This window comes from Sphaeramia orbicularis, chromosome 12 (genome assembly GCF_902148855.1).
Source record: "Sphaeramia orbicularis chromosome 12, fSphaOr1.1, whole genome shotgun sequence".
NCBI lineage: Eukaryota > Metazoa > Chordata > Actinopteri > Kurtiformes > Apogonidae > Sphaeramia > Sphaeramia orbicularis.
In genome coordinates, this window is record NC_043968.1 from 1,938,539 (window position 1) to 1,956,379 (window position 17,841).

Sequence of the window (17,841 nt, forward strand, 5' to 3'; positions counted from 1 at the left end):
TCCACATCCTTCTCTAAAGACATTTCAGGTTCTTCATATTTACTCTGGTTCACATTTTTTGTAAAATGGCTAGTCTAAATGTCAACATTTTTGTGTAATTTGACATTTTTTTAACAGTAAATCAAAGAGGAAAATTTGTGTTTTTCATTATTTATAGGTTCGTATAATAGTATTTTACTGATCTGACCCACTTTTGATTGAACTTACTTAAAATGACTTCAATATCCTTGATTGTTAATATCTTCAGTATAATTTTTGTATTTCACACATTCATCCCAAGGGCCGGATTGGACCCTTTTGCGGGTCAGTTTTGGGCCCTGGGTCACATGTTTGACACCTGTGCACTACATAGACTGGAATTTACAAAAAAAACAAACAAAAACAAAACGAGGCATTAAAATAATAATAATGTCATATTCATAATGATAAAATGTGGAAAAACAGGCATTAAAATAATAAATATATTTCAGCAGCTTCACAAATCCAGTCAGATGGGAGTTTCATAAAAGAGAAAAATATTTTTAGGTCGTTTTTAAGACAGTTTAAGTTTGGCATTTGTTTTTTTTCCATTTGTTTTTGTGTATGTGGTATTTATGCATAATGAGAATAATGGTAATCAAAAGTGATATATCTCTGTTCAGATTTTTTTTATTTTTTATATGTAACATGGTATCTTGAATTGTACATTTTTTAAGATCCCTAAGTTTATTTTGTAACCAGTTCTGCATATCTGGAAAGAATTTTTCAACTACTTTGCAAGAAAAAAATAAATGTTCATTTTTTTCTGGATCCTTGAGACAAAAGTCACAGGGTTCGACATCAATACCAAATCTACCCCTCAGAGTCTCAGCCGACGGGTAATAATTACTGATCATTTTAAATTGCATTTCTTTCACATTTGGTGTGATTGGCTATTTTATAATTTTCAGATTCAGATCACTTTATTTATCTCCATGATGCAATTCAGGTTAGAGACATGGGTCACAGCCAAGGACAAGACATTAGAAATTAGACACATTCTGTCATACAAACAGATCTGTCAATGAACAGGACAGCTGAAGGGTCCAGTCATAAAGTACAACAGCGACAAAGTGATATGTAACAATAACAAGATCAAATAGATTTTATTTCCAGTGTTTTTCAGATGCTATTTAAATGTCTTTTTTATATTTTACTTTTTTTTAATTATAATGACAATATAGATGATTTTTAAATACTGTATTTAAATATTCATTCTAGACTTAAACTCCACTACATCTCAGAAGGAAATGCATCTTTTAGGACGTTTTAGCCTAATTACATGTCACTTTTAACATAAAGAGCATATGTTTATATTATGATGTAGTATTACAGTTAAATACATGTGTTCTGCATTTGAAATCAAACACATTTTACCCTCCTCACAGCATATCTTTGGCCTCATAGCATAATTGCTTAAAGTCATGTTTTTGGTCACATTGTGATATCTGCATAACTTTACTCTCCTAACACTGCAGCTTCATTTTATGCAGATATCACAGTTTTTCCAAAAATATCACATAGGCAATTATACTGTTGGGCTAACGATATGTAGTAGCAGTATTAAAAAAAAATAATAAAAAAATAAAAATAATAATAATAAATCAGTTCTGGAGATATATATGCACTGTGGAGAAAAATTGTCATTTACATTTACATTACATTTATGCAATTGGCAGACGCTTTTTTCCAAAGCGACTTACAGGGGAAAACCAAAATTAAAAAAATAAAAAATAAATAAAAGAATAAAAGAAAAGAAAAGAATAATGTTTATATTCTGAATAATATTTTCTGTAATTTTGAGTTCTGGATGGAAAATGTACTTGAATTGTGTTTTTCTTATTAAATAAATCAGACATATATCAATTTAAATTCATCTGCCAAATGTTTTGTGTTTTCTAAAAAGTAGACAAAAATGTATCTTGGAATGAAAAAAAAATCAGAGAACTAAAATGCAAAGGTTAATGTTCCATTTTAGAGTTAATTTTAATTTTATTGTAGTTATTCAATCATATTGTGCTGTTTTATTGCTTTATTCTACACATTCTATGATATATCGTCTCTTTTCACTTTCAGTAAAAAAAAAAAAAAAAAAAAAACAGGAAACAGGAAGTGAACGTGACCACTGGTTGTCAGGGGAACGCATTTGAGGCAGCTGCGCTCGACCAATCAGACACCAGCAGCGTCCTAGCGACAGCCAATCAGAACGCAGCGAGCGAGGATTTAAACAGAGACGCTCCTGCTTTAAACTACACCTCCTCCTCCGTCTCCATTACGAATCTACGACTGTTTGTGAAGCAGCACAGCTTTGGAAATGGCTCTCCGAATGACCAGAGTGAGTTCTTTACGCCTTTCACACGATTAATATGGGTTTATTTGCAATAGTTTATATGTGTAATAGCACGGTCGTGTTTTGTTAAGTTTTATTCGCGTTATTCTAGTCGTCCTCGTGCTCCGAACTCTGACGGTGCTCTCGCGCATCCGTTTTGTTATCGCAACACGAGCACAAATGCTTATTTATTTATTCGTTTATATTGTTTTATCTCTACTGCCTGATGCAATGCAGTTAAAGTCTTATGGAAGTGTTGTTTTAATGTGCAGAACCGCATGGCCTCCAGCCGGTCCGACCTGGGGGGGAAGGCCTGCTCGGTCACCGGGCCCGGGCTGAAGCCTCGGGCCACCCTGGGGGAGATCGGAAACATCGCCCTCAACAAGGAAGCACAGAAAAAGGTGAAAACAGGACGGATTTAAAGGGTTTAAGAACAGTTTAGCAAAAGAAGGTTTGTCTGAACTGGGCCAATGTACAGTTCCAGTGAACTGTTAAACTGGTGTTCTTATGCAGATACACCACTGTGTGAAGCTTTAGAGAAAGTATTTAAGAGGAAAAAATGCAAATAAAACTAAAAAACAAAAACCTGCCCCTCCTAAAGGTTGGCTGAGGAACTCCTATCTAACTTTGAAGGTTGAGAAAACGGTTTTTCATAAACCCAAGAATTTTTCTCACATCCTGATCAGGACTGTAAGAAAATATCGGTTCCACAATATATATCGCGATATTTCATTTCACAATACTGTATGTATATTAAAAAGTACTGTATAGATATTTTTAGGTATTTATTCAAATGCAGATATTGTGGAGGTTCATTTGTTTCTTTTTTTGTTTATATTTTATTTATGTAACTCTTTTATTAATAATGTTTGTTCCTTTGTTGGGATTGAACTAAAATACTGTTCTGATGTTAGTTCTGAACTAATAGAATATGAACATTTGAACAGGATCTTAAACTGTAACGTCTGTAAAACAGAATTTCAGTTTGAACACAGGAACATTTTGTGATATAGCATTAAATCCTGTTGTGATGAAATAAAAATGGGTTTAGTATTTGTGCAGATTTCTGGTGTAACTCAATTCTTCAAGGAAATGATAATTTAAAAAAAGAAACAAAAAATTTCTTTTAACAGTATCATGATATATCGTATTGAGATTTGTATCATATCACCAGATTCTTGCCAATACCCAGCCCTAATCCTTATAGGACAAAAAATTTACGAATGTTACTGAATTTAAATATTTAGGTGTTACACTTGACCCAAATCTAAGCTTTAAAAAGATGACAAATACAATAAACATTAACTGCGCTAACTTCAGATATAAAACTGCATTTGCAAATTCAGCATTGTCATGTGTGGCCATGCAATAGTGGAACACATGACCATCAGAACTAATAACAACTACAAGCTATCACACATTCTCCTGCATGGTGAAAAAACAGCTACTGTCAAACCAAACCTGTAGCCATAATGTAATGTAAACATGCACAGAGTGTGTGTGACAGACTGCAGTGGGACATAAGAATGAATGGTTGGATGTGAATGAATATTTTATATAGATGGAGTTATAAATATGCTTTTTTGAAATGATAACATCAGCCTGCCCAGGGACTACAGGTGGAAATTAGCACTAGTGCTAGAACCTGGCACACTACATATCTCCTTTTTAAGGTTAATGTATATTGTGCATTGTCCCTGTCTAAATAAATAAAATGAAAATAAAGGTTTAATCAGAATTGTGTGTATTGCCAATATAAGTAAATGGGATTCACATTACTAGGAATTGGCTTCAGTGGTTTGGTGCATGCATAGAACATGCAGTAAAAAAAATAAAAAAACAAGTAGGATAAAGTTTCAAAATGCACAATATACAGTGTGGACAAAATCAGTGGGTTTGAGTGAGACTATTAATGCCTAGTTAATATAAAAACTTGAACCTCTTCTATCCACATGGCAGTAGGTGAATGTGTAAAGGCTCAAAGCACCTACGCAAGCAGGTTTCCTCCCGTAGAACCTCAAACTTTCAGTTTCCGTCCCTGTACAGAGGAAACTAAACATTAACCTGCAGATAATGCTACTAGACCTGAACACAAGCTGTTCAATGCAGATAAACTGTCTGGGCAGTGTAAGCGTATAACCCAGAGGTTCCCAACCTTTTTTGGCTCGTGACCCCAATTTAACAAATTTCTGGTGACATTCTTTTTTGCTGAAATTAATTTGGTTTTGATCATGTAATAGTTTGCTATACTATGTTGCAAATAAACATTCATTTTAGAGGACATTTAGTCTATATAATGTATATTATTAGGGACGGAGGCAGAAAAGCCAGGTGTAGATTACTGCACAGAGTCAGAATTTGATTTTCCTTGGTCAGGATATGTACAGTCAGTCCAGCTTGGATTTAGAAGACTGACAATTAATACTGAACAAACAGTAACTCAAACTATGAATTATGAAAGAGCTGCAGCATCTGAAACTGACCACAATGAACATTTGACAGATAAACAGAACCACAGTGCTGCAGTTTGTCATGTCTTGTATGTGTTGTGATTGTCTCTACAACTCACATTATTATTTATTTATGTTTTTTTATTAGTTTTTTTTTTTTATTTTTTTTTAATTACTTGAAATTCCAGGAGATCCCATGTGGGGTCCCAACCCCAAGGTTGAAAAACACTGGTATACCTTAACACGCTGTGCTCTTTTAATACCCTTTGGCAAAATATAGTGTAAGATTCTGTTTGACATTACTGCCATATAATTTAGATTGTCTTTGTGTTAAACTTATTACATACATATTTATATTTGAAAGTACTTGGACATTATAACTGCACAAGGACATTTGACCTTGAAATGGCAGGTCAAGGTCACCTATTTTCAATATTCTTCTGCTCCATACCAAAATGCATCCAGAGTCTAAATTTGGTGCAGATATGTCGATGCATTCTTCAGATAATGTGATTATTCTGTTGAATGGACAGACGACAAAATGATTACGATACCCCTTCATCTAGAAGTTGGCTGAAGGGTAATAAAGGAGCGACGCATAAAAGTTAGAACTAAATCTGTCAAATAACTCAAACTAATCTGACAAATGAGGAGGCGCTGTTAACTAGAGTTTAAGTGTTAGCTGTTAATGTGGGTGAAACTTGCTGTAAAATAGTTGTTTTTTTTTTTCCTTTTTAACTGGTGCAGACAAGGCAGGAGTTCCTGCTGGGTTTAAACTACCTTGAATTAGATGGTCCTTGGAAAGTCTAAAATACTTACTTTAATTTGAATATATGAAATTATACAGCTCTGCACTTCTCTAAAATGTAAAGTTCTTAAAGACAAAGCAGTTAAATAATAATTAAAACTTTTAGTTCTTAGATGTGCACTAGTCCTGACATCAGAAACTGGATGGAATAAAGTTACTTGAACAGTTGATAGAAGTTGAATGTGTTTTTCTTTAGACTGTGAAGCCGGAGGCCACTAAAAAGACCACAAGACAAGTTGCTGCAGCCAAAGTAGAAAAGCCAGTTGAACAGCCCAAACCCAAAGATGTTCCTGCTCCGGCTCCAGTTCCACCTGAGCCCAGCGTACCGGTGAGTAAACCAAACTGACCTCAAACCTGCGCTCACGCTGAAGGGAAAAGTGGCCACATGGACTTTTATGCCAATGTGTGGCTCATATCTGCCCCCTCCCCAAATTAAACCCAGACCACTCACATATGTGGTATACTGATGTAACGATATGAAAATTTCATATCACGGTTATTGTGACCAAAATTATCACGGTTACCATTATTGTCACGGTATTGTTGAGATGTGCTCAAAATGTTCAAAAAGTACAAATACACACACTGAAATAATTTAACCAGGTTGTATTTTGAAACCCCCCCCCCCCCCCAAAAATGAATAAAATAATGGGCATAATGTACTTTCTGTTGCAGAAACATTCAAATATTAACATGTAAACATCAAACATACAAATGTGCATTAAAGATGGCACCTTATGGCCATTATTTGACCATTTTCCATATGGAGTTTGAGTTGTGTTAGGTTTTTTTCATAGATGGATAGTCTCTTTCAAAATGCAGTAATCAAACATGGTTATCATGATTAGAATTTAAACGGTAATATTAACTGTTGGGAATTTTACCGCGGTTTATCGTTATACTGGTAATCGTTACATCCCTAATGTGGTCCCATATTGGCTACATTGTCTAAAATGAAGCATTAGTGTGAACGGAGCTTCATAAACTAATATTCACAGGCTCATGGTCGGTTTTCCCATCACTCCAGGTTCTGCCTGAACCAGCGTCCCCCACCCCAATGGAGACCTCAGGCTGTGAGCCGGCAGACCTCTGCCAAGCCTTTTCAGACGTCATGCTTCACACGGCCATCAGGGACGTGGACGCAGACGACTACAACAACCCCATGCTCTGCAGCGAATACGTGAAAGATATCTACAAATATCTCAGACAACTTGAGGTGAAGTTTGATTTAACTTTAGCTGAATGTTCTCTGTGGTTCTGGGTTTTTGTCTAACCCAGTTCTCGATCTCCCAGATCGAGCAGAACGTCCGGCCCAACTATCTGCAGGCCCGGGAGGTGACTGGAAACATGCGGGCCATCCTCATCGACTGGCTGGTGCAAGTCAGCCTCAAGTTCCGCCTGCTGCAGGAAACCATGTACATGACAGTGGGAATCATCGACCGCTTTCTTCAGGTAGAGTTCACAAATGCAGCTGCAAAACAAACGGATGTGGAACTCCTGCAGAGCCTTAACTCTAAAGGCACTGAACCGTTGGCCTAAACTGGAGTTTTGTAAACACTATCTGCTAGACATTGAAGTTTTCAGCATCGTTTCCTGACATTGTGGTTAAAATATGAACTTAGTCCTTGATAGTGTCTTTTTTTTTTTTTTTGTTTAAACATACTTTTACACAAGTCCTAAAACTGTCAGTTGGGACTTGGTCGAAATTTAACTCAAGTCTTATCTACTTCATCCCACTTTAATTAGTGATCTATATTTTTGCCATTATCAGCAAACTGCCCAGAACTACATATTGTATTAAACCACATTAAGTTTACTTGACTAACAAAAAGCTCAAACTGTCTCTAAAGCCTTAAACTCTATTTTCTGGTCAATGTTCCTTGACTCTAAACCAGTGGTTCCAATCTTTTTAACTTGTGACCCCAGTTTAACGTCACAAATTTCTGCTGACCACAGATATTTAAATCTGAGACATTTTTGCTAAAATTTGTTTTTGATCATTTAATAGTTTTCTTTACTATGTTGCAAATAAACATTCATTTTAGAGGACATTTAGTCTATATAATGTATATTATTATGGACGGAGGCAGAAAAGCCAAGTGTAGATTACTGCACAAAGAGAATTTTTTTTTTTTTTTTTTTTTCCTTCATCAGGATATGTACAGTCAGTCCAGCTTGGATTTACAAGGAGGACAATTAATACTGAACAAACAAGAACTCAAACTATGAATTATGAAAGAGCTGCAGCATCTGAAACTGACCACAATGAACATTTCACAGATGAACAGAACCACAGTGCTGCAGTTTGTCTTTTATGTATTGGGATTGTCTCTGTCAACTCAAACTTTTTTTATTAAGCTTTTTTAAATTTTTATAAATTACTAGAAACTTCAGGTGACCCCACGTGGTGTCCTGACGTCGAGGTTGAAAAACACTGCTCTAAACTCTACATACGGTTCAAATTTATCCTATAAATCTCATCAGCATATTCTAACAAGGAAGCATTGTGTTAAAGTTATAAACCAGAATTTGTTTCACATAAGTTTAATTTCTAGTGGCATTTAGTCGTAAATCCAGATCGCCTTCATTCAGGGACTAAAATCTGCGTGTGATTTGTCCCCCTCCCTCAGGACCACCCAGTCCCCAAGAAGCAGCTGCAGCTGGTCGGAGTGACCGCTATGTTCCTTGCTTCCAAATACGAGGAGATGTATCCTCCTGAGATCTCAGACTTTGCCTACGTGACAGACCGGGCCTACACCACCGCCCAGATCAGAGACATGGAGATGACCATCCTACGAGTGCTCAAGTTCCAAATGGGTCGCCCTCTTCCCCTCCACTTCCTCAGACGGGCCTCAAAGATCCATGAGGTTGGTAGTTTAACAGGTGACTGTGTTTTTAGGATGGCTTTCAGAAAATCACTAACTTCTGCACCTTTGTAAATTCTCAGGTAACTGCAGAGCAGCACACTCTGGCAAAGTACCTCCTGGAGCTCACCATGGTGGACTACGAGATGGTGCACTACCCACCTTCCATGACGGCGAGTGCTGCTCTGGCTATAACCCTCAAGATCTTGGATGGTGGAGACTGGGTGAGTCTGGCTTCAACACTGCGGTGACTTAGGTGTTCAGAAACTGGAATAAAATGATGTCAAATGTTGACTGTATTGCACATTAATCAGTGGTAGGTTCTAAACAGTTTCAGTTGGATTATAAACCTTAATGGTACAGGAAACTAACACTGAAGACAATGGCATCTTATTCATCTGAAGTTAAAATGGAACTTGACAATATAACAAGGCTAAGATGTGGCCGTTTAAGACTGAAATATTATTAATGACAGGAGGAAAAACTTGGCGCACGTTTTCCACTGAACTGAAAACATATTCTGTACATGGACAAGATCTGACACAATAAGGTCAGCTGTTGTAAAATACTCTGAACAGTTTCAGTTGGTGATTTACCTGAATTATTAGGAATTTAGGATCGCGTTCCATCAGTGGATTTTAAAATGGATGCATGTGTTGCATCAGAAGTCTCTGCTGTAACGCTCATTTCATCTAATGCAGATGTCTATGTTCAGTGGAATCTGGCTCAAAAACCAGTAAATCTGACACAGTCTAGAGCAGGGCTGTCAAACTCATCTTAGTTCAGGTTCCACATTCAGCTAAATTAGATTTGAAGTGGGCCGAACCAGTAAAATAATAACATAATATATAAATGTCAAATCAAAACTTTTCTGTTTTAGAGCGGGAAAAAGTTAATTTACATTATGAAAAGTTTTACATCTGCAAACTATCTTTTCAAAAGATGTGAATAACATGAACAAACTGAAAAAAATAAGTGTAATTTTAACAATATTCTGCCTCAGTTTATGATTTACACATGTACATTATAACTTACAGATCACAGTGGCTCTACAAATGCATAAAACATTTAATAACAGGAAGAGTATTGATAAAATTGTACTTCTCAAGACATTTCAGGTTGTTCATATTTGTTCAGGTTATTCAGTTTTTGAAAAATTATACTTTGTTTTCATGTAAATACATGAAAATATTTAAATGTTTCTCTTTGTAAATGTAGAGTTGTCATTATGATGGTATTTTGCTGGTCCTGCCCACTTGAGACTGAATTGTTCTGAATGTGGAACCTGAACTTAAAGGATTGTTAACATCGAAGTATAATTTTCGCATTTCACAAATTCATCCCAAGGGCCGGACTGGACCCTTTGGCGGGCCAGATTTGGCCCCTGGGCTGCATGTTTGACACCTGCAGTCGAGAGTATAAAGTAATGGAGTTGCATGGGGTAATTACTAGGGGTGTAAGAAAATATCTGTTCTGCAATATTTCATTTCACAACACTGCATTCATAGTTTTTAGGTATTTTTTCAAATGCAAATACTGTGGAGGTCCATTTTGTTTATATTTTGACACTTATTAAATTTTACTTCCTTTGTTGGGATTGCACAAAAATAATGTTCTGAACTAATAGAATCTGAACATTTGAACAAGATCTTAAACTGTAATGTCTGTAGAACATAATTTAAGTTTGAACACAGGACAGTTTTGTGATGTAGCATTAGATCCTGTTGTGATCAAATAAAATGTGTTTAGCAATTGTGCTCATTTATGGTGTAATTCAATTCTTCAAGGAAATAATTTTTTAAAAAAGAAACAAAAAATTGCCTTTAACAGTATCATGATGTATCATATTGTGATTTGTATTGTATGCCAGATTCTTGCTAATACACACCCCTAGGAACTACACTGTAAATGTATTCAATTCACACACACATTTTACTCCCCAAACTTGGAAATGTGAGGTGTTATCTTAAAGCCTAAGGTGTGTTTGTGGTGTTGACTCTTGTGAACTCTGACCAGGATGCGACGCTGCAGCACTACATGGACTACACAGCAGAGAGCTTGATTCCTGTGATGGCGCACATCGCCAAGAATGTTGTGAAGGTGAACGAGGGGCTGACCAAGCACATGGTGAGTTGAAAAACCCAAACACATTCTGGTTTGTGGCAGACGGGCCGGTAGAGGAGTGGTTTTAACGCTGGGCTGTTCTTCACAGGCAATCAAAGGAAAATACTCGACTTTGAAGCAGATGCGGATCGCCACCATCCCACAGCTCAAGTCCTCAGTGGTGAAGGCTCTGGCCAAGCAGCTCACCCACTGACAGTCTCCTCTTGGCACCATGTGCTGGATTTTCCTGTTGTACAGATGTAACTTAAACATTTTTAACGTGACTGAAATGTCAGCACACTAACGCGCCGGTCGGTGGTTTTACATGTGAACTCTACAATCGTGTAGTTGCCTCTTCAAAGTCTGACACAAGCTGGATCTGAAACTTTCTGCTAAACTAGTAGATGCACAACCTGTTATATCAACATACTCATGTTGGCCATTAATGACAACTGTGCAATATATTCAAACCAAACTGGGCTTCTGCATCAAATGGCTGACCTGATGTATGTTCAACTTGTGTCATGATTTAGAAAATGGTTTAAGATTGAACTTTTAAGACTCTTAAGTCTTTTAATGGGATTCTTTAATGTTTTTTTTTTTTTTTTTTTTTAAACTTGAGTGTGAATTTTTAAAATGTACATCTCTTTTTATGTCTCTGCATATACCTTTTTCTGAAAGTTCTATTAAATGACTTTTTGATCAGAACCTGCTCCTTTGTCTTGACTCTTTCTTACCACTAGAGGCTGCTGTTTGACTGGAGTGGAACTGATGCTGTTTATTTGAACACTAGAACTCTGGGTCTGATCTGAGGGGTATTAGTCTCTTCTACATTAGACGAACAGCAGGAGCACTACCTGATTGGGTTTTGTACTCAGTAAAGGACTAATTGTTCTCGCAGAAGTTCTGTCTCACTTATTTACTTGTGCAATGAGACCGTTATGTGAGTTGTCATATAGAAACTGAATGTGTGGATGCTGGAGGTTGACTGTGTAAAGCAGGGGTCACCAGTCCTGGTCCTCGAGGGCTGGAATCCTGCATGTTTTAGATGTATCCCTCTTCCAACACATCTGATTCAAATGATAAGCCTATCATCAAGCTCTGCAGAAGCCTGATACTGACAGTCAGGTGTGCTGGAAGAGGGAAACATCTAAAACATGCACGATACCAGCCCTCGAGGACCAGGACTGGTGACCCCTGGTGTAAAGTATCGACTGCAGTATTTCTTTTTCTTTTTTTTTTCTCCCCTCAACCGTGGGGTCGCCTGGAATTAACCTCCTCAGACCCAGCTATGGGTTCTCTGTCCACATTTGTGACAAGAGTTTCACAACTTTATACAAGAAAAGAAAACTGTCCACAAAGGACATTCCATAAAAACTTTAAAAGCTGCATCTGAAAAAATTGTTGCATCATGTTTCCAATATTAGTACTTATTTAATAAAAACAAAAAAAGCTGGTACTTTTCTGACATTTCCTGGGTCTTAGGAGGTTAGAGTGGGGTCGTCTGAACTTTCTAGTAATTGCTAAAACAAAAAAAACTTAAATATACGGTGAGTTCAGAGACGATCAGTGCCTAAGATGTGAAACTGCAGCACTGTGGTTCTGTTTGTCAAACGTTCATCGTGGTCAGTTTCAGATGCTGCAGCTCTTTCATAATTCATAGTTTCAGTTCTTGTTTGTTCAGTATTAATTGTCCTCCTTGTAAATCACAGCTGAACTGACTGTACATATCCTGACCAAGGAAAATCCAATTCTCCCTTTGTGCGGTAATCTACACCTGGATTTACTGCCTCTGTCCATAATAATATACATTATATAGACTAAATGTCCTCTTAAAATTGATTATTTGCAACATAGTAGAGCAAACTATTACATGATCAAAAATGAATTACTTTTAGCAAAAAAATGTCTGGGGTCACCAGAAATTTGATGTCAAAATGGGGTTATGAACCAAAAAAGGTTGAAAAACCACTGATCTAATGGTACATGTTTAAAGGTGCGGGAGACTTTCATGACCAGTTTTTCCTCAGATCTGTCCATCCTCAGTCATATCCTCAGTATCATGAATCTGTCAGTCTGTCTGTCATTACTCATCTGAATCTCTTGCATTACAGTGAACAGTTTCTTAGTGTCCTCCACCAGAAACATACTATGTGTTTACAAACAGAGCCAGGAGGTCACTGGGGCATTTTTGGAATTTTGTTGTGACATGTATTGTGGGAAAGGGAGGTTGGCGCAGCTGCCTGCAGTGTGACCATATGATGATCTATGGATGAAAAAAACATATCTGAAGTGTGGAAACGGCTGGAGGAATATGGACAGAGGGAAGGAGCTCCTGCCATTTCCACGTCGTGTCTGGACAGCTGCTGCTGTCAGGTGGCTGCACAAACCTCCCTTTCCCACAATGTACGTCACAACAAAATTCCTCAGATGCCCGAGTTCCCTCCTGGCTCTGTTTGTAAACACATGGTTTGTTTCTGGTGGATGGAACTAAGAAACTGTTCACCGTAATGCAAGAGATTCAGGTGAGTAATGACAGACAGACTGACAGGTTCATGATACTGAGGATATGACTGAGGATGGACAGATCTGAGGAAAAACTGGTCACGAAAATCTCCCACACCTTTAACCTGAAACTCTGGACAAACCTCTGGAACTAATCAGTTCTATATAACCCTGGTGCTGGGTTTGAAAGGCCCCTCCCACAGCCCAAACGGAGCTTCCACTCTACAGGACAAAACCTCCCACTGAATTCAAAGTCGACTCCACCAGATGGGGTTTGTCATCTTTGGTTTTGGCACAAATGTCCCTTAAAGCATCTGTTTTTCTTGTCTTTCTGTCCATCTTTACAAATTCTGCAAACTGGTCTTGATCCGGTTCCCAACTTCTGTGGCTGAACATTTGTTCTTCTGAGTTGAGTACACACTGTGGAGGCTCTAAAACCTCTGAGCCACTGTTTGTTCACTGAAGATAATGGCTATTGTTTCAGTTGTCTTCAATTTGTTTTCAATCATTTTTAGATTTGCATTTACGTGGGGGCTTCTCTGCAATTGGTTGTGTGGCTTGTTTTGGAGCCACTTTTAGGTATACTCAGTGCCAATGAAAACGCAACACTTGAAGATTCTTATATTTTTTTTAAATCGATGAGGATTTTTATTCCATAAGCTCTTTGGAATTAATCATAGGCCATTTCTATACAGTAAACATAAAAAATCACATCCAAATTTGTGGACAAAAAATAAGGATAAAGAAAGAAACTCAAGGACCCCCAAAACCAAAAGTCCCACAGCGGTCCCAGAGGTGCTGCAGCTCAGTGTAGCGGTCCTTCTGTGGCGTGGTCACACGTGCTCGTCCAGGGCGAGGTCTGTCTGCAGCTGAGCCAGTTTCTTCATGCCTCTGTTGCATCCTGACTATGGTGGACACATTGCATCCAAAATGGCGCGCCACCTGCCGAGCAGAGATTCTGGCCTCCAGGAGCCCCAGAGCATGGCATCTGTGGTCACGTGTCAGTCTGGGCATCGCTGAGTTATTGCAAATGATTTTGGTGCTTTTCAGCTTGTCTTTATGTACAGAACATGACCACTCCTTAACTGACCACAATTCCTTAAGTTGAGCAGTTCATTGCTGAGTAATGAGAAAAACAGGTGTTATGAATGCAGACAAGTTCATTCAAGCATGACAATAGCTCAACCCGTCTCAGGTTGTTAAGAAATTTTCTGGGATTATCTCATACAGGTGAAACTGAAACATACTGATGCAGCTCAGGAACAATAAAACACATTCAAGTGTTGCGTTTTCATTGGCACTGAGTATATGTTTTCAAATTTGTCACCATTTGATGCTTGTATCCTTCAGATTAGAGACTATTGATACCACAACGGGGAAATTCAACTATCAAGATGACAACAGAATAAAGCAGGGGTGTCAAACTCATTTTAGTTCAGGGGCCACATCCTCCCAGTATGATCTGAAGTGGGCCGGACCAGTAAATTAATAACATAATAATGTATAAATAATGCCAACCACAAACATTTCAATATGTTTTATAGTGAAAAAAGTAAAATTACATTATGGGAACGTTTACATCTATAAACTGTCCTTTTAAAAATGTGAATAACATGAACAACCATGAAAAAAATGAAATTGATCAAGAAAATTTAGTGCAATTTTAACTCTATTCTGCCTCTGCTTATCATTTGTAAATGTGCATTACAACTTACAGATCACAATGGATCTGCAAATTTACAAAAATATTTAGTAAATGGCAGAACATTAGTAAAATTGCACTAACTTCTCTTAGCACAATTATAGTTTTTCATATTTTTTGTGAAAGGTTAGTTTGTAAAGTTACACATTTTCATGGAACTACACGTTTTTACACCAAAACAGAGGAAAAATTTGGAATTGTCATCATTTGTAGGTTTTTCTGGTAGTATTTTACTGATCCGACCCTCTAAAGACTAAAGTAGGCCTTTTTATGGGCCCTGAAGTAAAAGGGTTGACTGTTTATATCTTGAGTGTAATTTTTACGTTTCACAAATTCATCCCAGGGGCCTGATTGGACCCTTTGGCGGGCCTGTTTCGGCCCCCAGGCCGTATATTTGACACCTGTGGAATAAAGTGTGGATATACCTATTTACAACAGAATAGAGTACGTCCTGTTTGCTGAACTGTTGGAAGCAAACTTTCTAAATTTAATGGTTCAGGGTCCAAATACACAAATAAAGGAACCACAGACTAATAAAAGTGGGTTTAGAGAAATATGAGCCCTTTAATGTATATATAGCATATTTTTGGCCAAAGTGTGATTTTTTTTTTTTTTTCCCAACATTCTTTTTATTGAAGTCAAGGTAAACCAAAGTGGCAGTCATGCAAGAAAAAACAATACTTTTATATTTTCTACATGACAAAAAAACCACAATACCCACCCCATCCCTCCCCCCACCCTACAAAGTCCTGGGCAATGCATCCCCATCTAAGAAAGAAAGAAAGAATAAATAAATAAATAAATAAATAAATAAGCAAAACAAAGAAGAAGAAAAATTACTTGTCACAAACCTAAAAAAATAAATAACTGAATAAACAGAATATTAATCAGAATTACAAACAGGACATTTTCAGTTACCATAGACAAGAATCTCAAAAGTCATGACAACAGTTTAGTATCATCTGCAGCTTTTTTCCACATCTCCAGTGTTCTAAACTTAGCATTAATAATACAGGCTGATGACCACTCCAGATAGATCACCTGGAGAAGGGCTTGGAGCCCATGTTTTATTGATAACTGGTGGGACATGAGCCATTCTGTCTGTTATTGAAGCTATATGATACTGTATGATGTGGCATTTCTCACAGCACGGAGTACAAGTTTGAACATGAACCCGCCTCCCTCCAAAGCCCCGCCCACTTCCCCCTGCCTGACCTCTGATGCTCTCCTCCTCTGACCTGATGCATGCTGAGGTGGAGGTGGAGGTCTGGTCTGCTTCAGCGTGTCCGTGGACCCCTCCTTCAGTAATCAGATCCATCATCCACCTGCTGCTCCTGTTCCATCAGTAGACTCTGAATTTAAGGGTCTGGTCTGTGCAGCACTGGGTCAGGGTCTTCACTGCACCTCATCAGCTGATGAGGTGTCCAGGCGATGGGTGTGTGCACTGTGAACGCGCAGCCTCCGTGAATTTTCTGTGGACATTTGAGGTTTCATAGTCCATACATTTATCATCCTACATAACCCTACACTGTGTGACACCAAGTACATGTTCGCTGTAACACCAGATAAGCTGAGTTTACTAAAGAAATCTGAGGTAACTCATTGCCTTAAAAAATTTAAGTAACTAGAAGCACTCGGAGAGCGCAGACCTCTGCCAAGGCTGATCAGTGGGCCCCCCTGTGGGCCCCCCCACCCCCGATCACCACCAAAATTTAATCATTTCTTCCTTATCCCATTTCCAACAAACCCTGAAAATTTCATCCAAATCTGTCCATAACTTTTTGAGTTATGTTGCACACTAACGGACAGACAAACAAACAGACAGACAAACAAACAAACCCTGGCAAAAACATAACCTCCTTGGCGGAGGTAACAACAGGCCCAATACCCACAATGCAATGCACAGACAAAAAGGTGTGGTCAGGACTAAAACGGAGTGATTTAAATCCATTCAACTGAAACTGTTTCATACTTTCCACTTTGTCTACAAGTGAGTAGAATATACTGAACATTTTATAGTAATGGAATAAAACTGAAATCATTTAAGTACATTGTAATTAAAGTATTTTAGTGAATACAAAGTCCAGGCTTACAGTGTACCTGTGTGAGTCCTGCTGTTATAAAAGCTGAGCTTCGTGCAGACCTATCTGTTCAGTCCCGTACACTGGACTACTGGACTTTTATCTCCATCCTTCATTCATCAGACTCCTGTTTGTTCCCCTCAGTTGTTGTTTCTGTTCATAAATCTTTTTCCCTTCATGTGTATTTCAGTTCTATCCATTCACATCCTAGACAGTAGACTGTGGTCAGTGACAGGAGGAGCAGTGCGACTGAAGCATCAGATTCAGAGGGACACATACTGGATATGGAGATGGCGATAATGGATGATTGACAGGAGGCTCAGCCAGGTTCGGCCAATTATTTCATTCAGACCAAATAAAATGATTGGTCAGAATTTTATCACAAATATGAGCAATATATGAGAATTAAACATGTTTGAGTTCCAATACCTGGTGGATTTCTTTTACATTTTAGTTTGACACACACTCATTAGGAGCATTTTAAGATGACAAAAGAAAAGTGTAAAAATGCCACATCATACGGTATAGCTTTAAGTCTGTGGTTTCCAGCCTTTTTTGTCTCCTGACCCCATTTCAACATCACAAATTTCTGGTGACCCCAGACATTCAAAACAGAGACTTCTTTTTTTTTTTTTTGCTAAAATTAATTTGTTTTTGAACATGTAATCGTTTCTATACTATGTTGCAAATAAATATTAATTTTAGAGGACATTTAGTCTATATAATGTATATTATTGTGGACGGAGGCAGTAAATCCAGGTGTAGATTACTGCACAAAGGGAGACTTGGATTTTCCTTGGTCAGGATATGTCCAGTCAGTCCAGCTGTGATTTACAAGGAGGACAATTAATACTGAACAAACAAGAACTTAAACTGTGAGCATGCAGTCACATGATTGGGTCAATCAACATATGCCCTCTCAGATATTATAACCTGCATTTTATTTGAACTTGATTTTTATTAGGAAAACTATGTGGTGTT

General features: G+C 37.8%; 1 protein-coding gene across 1 annotated transcript; it reads left to right on the forward strand.

Moving 5' to 3' along the window:
* Positions 1-2,280: 2,280 nt before the first annotated feature.
* ccnb1 (cyclin B1) lies at positions 2,281-11,280 on the forward strand. The gene is made up of 9 exons (XM_030148651.1): positions 2,281-2,353; positions 2,620-2,748; positions 5,802-5,933; positions 6,633-6,821; positions 6,899-7,057; positions 8,236-8,472; positions 8,553-8,693; positions 10,486-10,596; positions 10,682-11,280. Exons 1-9 carry the CDS (start codon positions 2,333-2,335, stop codon positions 10,784-10,786), a joined length of 1,224 nt encoding a protein of 407 aa, XP_030004511.1. The 5' UTR covers positions 2,281-2,332; the 3' UTR covers positions 10,787-11,280.
* Positions 11,281-17,841: the final 6,561 nt, after the last annotated feature.

Bases quoted from the DNA above. Each gene is read 5' to 3' on its own strand.
- ccnb1 (XM_030148651.1), top strand. From the start codon at position 2,333: ATGGCTCTCCGAATGACCAGA. The intron at 7,058-8,235 runs GTAGAGTTCACA...CCCCTCCCTCAG, and splicing joins TCATCGACCGCTTTCTTCAG to GACCACCCAGTCCCCAAGAA. The intron at 10,597-10,681 runs GTGAGTTGAAAA...TGTTCTTCACAG, and splicing joins AGGGGCTGACCAAGCACATG to GCAATCAAAGGAAAATACTC.